General features: G+C 33.2%; 1 protein-coding gene across 1 annotated transcript in view; it reads left to right on the forward strand.

The window, feature by feature from the left end:
- LOC110028911 overlaps window positions 1-6,173 on the forward strand; it is a gene marked incomplete at its 5' end in the record, with an annotated part of 117,098 nt that overhangs the window by 38,823 nt on the left and 72,102 nt on the right. The window contains 1 exon segment of the mRNA XM_020730960.1: window positions 1,609-1,666. Coding sequence (XP_020586619.1) covers window positions 1,609-1,666 — 58 coding nt within the window.

The raw sequence follows: 6,173 nt of genomic DNA on the forward strand, positions 1-6,173 counted from the left end.
TATATATATATATATCTTTAATGACTTGAATACAAGTAGTATGAACACCTTTCTTTTCTAAAACTCTCTAAAGTACTCTTGGAACTCTATCATAAATTTTTTCCACTTCAACAAAATTGTTACGTAGATCCTCTTTAGTCTCTCTGTACTTGTCCATCAAATGTCTTAATAAATATATATCTTCTATAGTAGACTTGCCTGACATGAATCCAAACTGATTTTGAGAAATTTTTTTTATCACATCATAACCTATGTTCAATTACTCTTTCATAACTTTAATGTATGACATACTAATTGATTCTTCTAGAATTTGCACTTTTATGCATGATCCTTATTCTTAAAATAGAGATCAATAAATTCATTCTCCACTCATCAAGCATCTTTTTAATTTTGAAGATATTATTTAAATCTTTAGAAGGACAAAAAAATTCTCAAATCTCCCAATTTTTTAGCACTTCTATTGGAATGCATCATGTCCTACTGCTTTTCAATACTTCATTTTCTATAAAGCCTCATCACCTTTCATTTTATTTGTGTGACGATGAAAAAAAAAAATTATTATTATTATTTATGATATTAAGATCACTATAATCAATCATATTTTTGCAGTCTATTGAAAAATTTATTCAAATATTTAATCTTACTTTAGTGGGATTAAGGCTTTGTTGTTGTTGTTGTTTTATTTCATCTTGCTATGCCAAACATTTTCATCTAAGAAAATTACTTATTGATTTTTATTATTAATACGCTTTACTTGAACTAAATCCTTACTTCTTTTTCTCCGTGCGTGCTTTGCTAGTTTATATATATATATATATATTTCACTATTTTTAGTATATAATCTATTATAAAGATCACTAAAAACAGAATTTTTATCATCACAAATTGTTCTTTTACACTCTCTTTGGATTACCTTATATTTTTTTAAATTCTCTAAGCTTTTACATTTAAACAAATTATATATAGATATATCACAAAAAACAGAATTTTGGCATCACAATTTGTTATTTTAGATTTCTTACATTCACCTTATAGTTTTTTCAATTCTCCTAGTTTTTCTATCTAAAACAAAAATTTTTATCTTAATATTTTCTTTCGCATTATTATTTTACCACAAACTATTTTTATTCATATAAGTTTTTTTATTTTTTTATTTTTCAAGCAATCTTTTTGCAACTTGTTTAGTAACACCCAAATAAAAAATAAAAAATAAATGCTGTTCAAAGTTGACTATGATGAATTTCCCTCAACCTAAAATACAAATTTCTGCTATTTTAACCAATCTTATCTGAAGTTTTGTCTCATCATTGAGAGATGGTTGTTTGCGCTGATGTGAAACCTGGAATCTGATCATAAAGTTTTCATAAACTAAGTGCAAAATGTCTATGTAGTATCCATTTTTATGTCTAATCTGATTTTTGAAAATTTGACACAACAAATCACTCTCGAAAGAACTATTCACAAAATTTTGGAGCCCGTAATCTTTAAATTTATCTGATCATTAATGAATGTATAACGGACATTATTAAATTGAGTTGTAATAGCTTATGTTTTGGTGCTCATGTTTATGTTTACTGCTATAATGATTATTCATATACTTATTTTTAGGTTTTTTCATTTGGAAGTCACTATTGTGCAAGATTTATCAATAGCTGGAAGAGAATAGGTATGTTATACTTGGTGGAAGATTGATTAATGTACTTCTATTTAATTGCATGGTAGTCTTTGCAAAAATATTTTGAATGCCCTCTTTCTAGAATTTAAACGGTTGATAATGACCATCTTTGGTAGATCTAGTGCAAATTTTAGATATCGGGAAATTATCTATTTAAATTTCTTAATGGTATTCATATATATGACTAAACTTACATGCATGATGATATTGTTGGATTTAACTCTATTTAACGGGACAACTGAAATTAGAGGGCGGGCTTTTAACTTGTGCCCTCTACGGCAATATTGACTTTTTTCTTATAAAATAGATTGAATTGTTCTTGTAAAGGCCTTCTGAATGTATATTTTAATGATTATAAGCGAATAATCAACCTCAAATTTATTACATATTATTTAGCCTCGTTACTTGCTTCGAAGCCACTATTCTACTATTTTAGAATATTATTAGATCATATTTAGATCTACTAATCCGGATTACCAAGCAGTTTTTACTGGAATAAGATTTTCCTTCTTCAAAATCATAAAGCAAAGGGCAGTCTTATATTGCAAGTAGGGCTGTCAAAAAAGCTCGTTGTTCGTGAACAGTTCGTGCTCGGTTCGTCAATGAGTTCGTGTTCGATTCGTTCGATAAGTAAACGAGACGAACGTGAACAAATTTTTTTCGTTTGGTTAGTTAAACGAACTAAACACAAACAATGATACGTTCGTTCGTATTCGAATCGTTATTGTTCGAAATATAAAATAATTTAAAATAATTATATACAAAAAATTTATGATATCTTAAAAAAATAAAATTTATAAATCATAATATATAATAAATTAATAATAATAATATATTAATATACTATATTAGTAATATACTAATATAGATATTATATATTTATATAATATAAGTTATATAATTAATATAATATATTATTTATATATATTAATATTAGGGATGTCAAACTGGCTCGTCGTTCGGGAACAACTCGTGTTCGACTCGTTCGTTAAGAAACGAACACGAACAGTGACTTCACGAATAATTTCGAACGCGAGCTTATTTCAAACAAATTAAATTTCAAAAGAACCGAACATGAACACAAGCTCTGTTTGTTTATGTTCGATTCGTTTACATTCCTAATTGCAAGATATAAGGCAAGCTAACACCCTTAGGTCTTGGGAGATTCGCCAGAATAGCTAATTCGAAACAGCCTTTTGCAGTGCTGTTAATTACGATCCTACCACCCTCAGATGCAAAAAAATACAATAATTTGATTTTTAAACCTTTATTCATTCGGATTTATGGTCATGAACTTTCTGAAATGATTACAATTGCTTTTTTTAGAGCAGATTATCGTTTGATGGGGTTTTTGAGGGTAGATCTCGGTACAATGTTTAGGTAGATCCCTTATGACCGTTTTTTCCTTGCTTAAAATAATATAAGTTGATATTTGTCTTTATAGTGGTAGTCGTAGAGAATTTCTATGAATTACTTGGTGGAATCCGCAAGGCAAGTGGAGGAGGAAGCTGTGATTGGAGAGAGGTTTCATTCACATTTTAAGGATATGAAAGAGAGAATTGGCTAACAGTATGATATGATCCAAAATCAAAATCAGTGAGCAAATGACGATGAAATATAATAGGTATGTGAAAAAATTCAAATGAGGGTTGCCCTTACAAAAATCAAAGAAAAACAAGTTACAAGGATGATTTACGGTTCGAGAGGTGTATCGTTTCTCCCATAACCTTTGAAGCCACTAGAGACACTACAGAAAGAAAAGAAAAACTGCAGTCAACAAAATATACATAAAAAAAACCAAACTCTTAAGTTATTAGCTTTAAGATAATCTTCTGACAGCAATAAACTTTCCCTCCAAACTTTCCTCCCAAACTTCTCTAATTTCTCCTCCTTGCATATGTAATTAAAGCCCTCGCGGACCCTTCTCATTTGCTGGATCGTTTGGTCACTGCTTCCTGCTCGTTGGATCGTATGGTCACTGCTTCCTGCTCCGCCCTGCGCTCCTGTTTTGTCTTTTTTTTTTTCCTTCTATTAATGACAAGCTGGTTCCTTAGCTTTCCATTAAAAAAAGGATATTATGAAAACGAAACTTCGTAGGTATCAACTAAGCAAAGTAAATAAAAAATAGATTAAAGACAATTCTAAAAGTTGATTGTTTTCTCAGGGGACACTAGGAATCCAGTACATTTGCTCAATTTTGGTGGATTTCTCTCTTACAAGACTTTGAATGCAGGCTAGGTTAGCCAAGGGCACTTCTCTTCACATTTTGGGAATTTCCTTGGCCAGTTTCTAGGCTTTAAACTCAAATTACCAAAAACTAGCAATATCCAATTTCATGGGAGATCTATACCCACATTAAGGAACAAGTAATCATTGTAGATGCTTGAGGCAGTATTAGGGATGAGAATTTCCTGCCGCCAGCAGAGAAGAATACTTAGAACCAAGAATGAGCATAACTTTCTGTGCTATCTGTATCTCTGCTTTATTTTAATCTGTTGCATTTAGCAGCAGTATTTCCTAGTGGGAGAATAAACATGAGCGGTGATATGTGCTTGGACATTTGATTATTGCTTATATGATCGGGGATGACTCAGACTTGAGCAATAATTTATTCAGCTTCTACTTCGGGCTTCTGTGGATTAGTAAGTTTTCATGCTCTTCGTTCTATATAAATTTATGACAAGATGGGATCTGAATGGATGGTTAGAAAAGTAGCTGGAGATATTTTAGGAAGGATGAGTGGGGTAATGATCAATTAGACGATTAAATAGTTGGAGATAATTAAGGACAAAGATGAGGTGGCCAGAAATCCAAGCGTAAATTTAAATTTAAAAGTTTATTTGATGTGAATGTTGAATTTCGAACTGAATTTAATTTGAAATTGGAGCATAAAATAAGTATTAAAATTGGAAGACTTTACTGAGATTGTTAGGGGCTGTTGGAACTTAAAATATAGAATGGCAAAATAATTTTAGTTTTTTGCTTCCTAGAGATTGCTGGGAGGATTTGATGGAAAGTAGAATGGCAGTGAAAGTGTTCTGGTGGTTAAAGGCACAAGAAACAGGAAATTACAGCAGAAACAAATGCGTAACTGAAGAAGAATTGGTGTAGATGCAATGTCTGGTAGAATGATGGGGAGTTTCTCGTGGCTAGGCTGAGCGTTGCTGGAAAATAATTTTAGAAACAAAGATTTTGTTCTAGGAGACGTGCATATATACTGGAACAAGGATCAATCAAGCCAGGAATTTTATTTGGTCCGGCTTTTACTGACACAGGCAATAAAATTAAGTGCGGAAAGAGCAAAATCAATGGTCATAATCTGAAATGTTAAGTGATCATAATGTAAAATCTATAGTACATCAAATCATAGATATTATCCTATGCAAACAGTGCTACCTATTGACAGAGATGGACAATGGAATTTGAAAAGCTAAAGGAATGTGGTGTTTTGAGAAAAATGAGAAGAGAAATTGGGGATACAATAAAAATAACTAAAGAAAAAAAAATAGCCGGCTGTCTTACAAAGTGCTCTAACCCTTTCAGAGGAAATGGAGAAGTGGCGATTGCCGGCTGTCTTACAAAGTGCTCTAGCCCTTTCAGAGGAAATGGAGAAGTGGCGGGCTCCTAAAATTTGCTACCCGGCCTCCCTTGAGATGATGAAAGAGTTTTACATTAAGTTTCAGGTCAAATTTTTAAGAGGATGAAATTGCGAATAAGATGATATACAGAAATTTTGCCCTCATTTTGCAAGAACTTTTAGGTTTAATGTTTTCCATAATTGCAAGTTCCAATGGTCAATTACCTCCACGATAATTGGAGAACAGTTTAGCTTAAGACTTGTTATTAGAGCGCTGATTGCTCAACATATAATAGCAACTACTTGGATTTTTAGATTGAGAAATTCATCATTGTGAGCATAGAGTGGATGATGGTGGTTAATTACTGGATCAAGATCGAAAGTTTTCGAAGCCCATTTGTCATGATATCTAGTTGTTGACCTCAATTTTCGTGAGGTCTAGTATTCCTCATAGGAGTTAGGATCTAGCCTTAGGGGTCTTCCTGCGACTATCTTAGAACCTTAGAAGTGGTGCCCGCCTCGTTTTAGTTCGACCTATTTCCGTCCTCTTTTGGAGGTTTCGCGTGTGTGGTATCGACTTCTAGCACTTAGAATGATGAAATCGACATGAGGAAGCCCAAAATAGATTCCTATAGGACCTTTCCGAGCCTTAGGTTGACCTTCTGCACAATTCGCACTCCTGCGCGCACCAGCTTCGCAATTCGGAGAGTCGACGTGTCCGATCTCTGCAATTCACATTGCCTGCACCGTTATTTGCCGAGGGCTCGAGTTAACCACTTGTGACGATCGGTCGCGGGTCGAATTTTTGTGAAATTTGAATTTCGACGCGTTTTGACCCGATTGTCGACGACGTCGTCCGAGCGACCCCGGATGACGAAACGGACTGCGCCAACGCGTCCGGAACGTCGATTTTGCCCGGGG

This window comes from Phalaenopsis equestris, unplaced genomic scaffold (assembly GCF_001263595.1).
Source record: "Phalaenopsis equestris unplaced genomic scaffold, ASM126359v1 Scaffold000540, whole genome shotgun sequence".
Taxonomy (NCBI): Eukaryota; Viridiplantae; Streptophyta; class Magnoliopsida; order Asparagales; family Orchidaceae; genus Phalaenopsis; species Phalaenopsis equestris.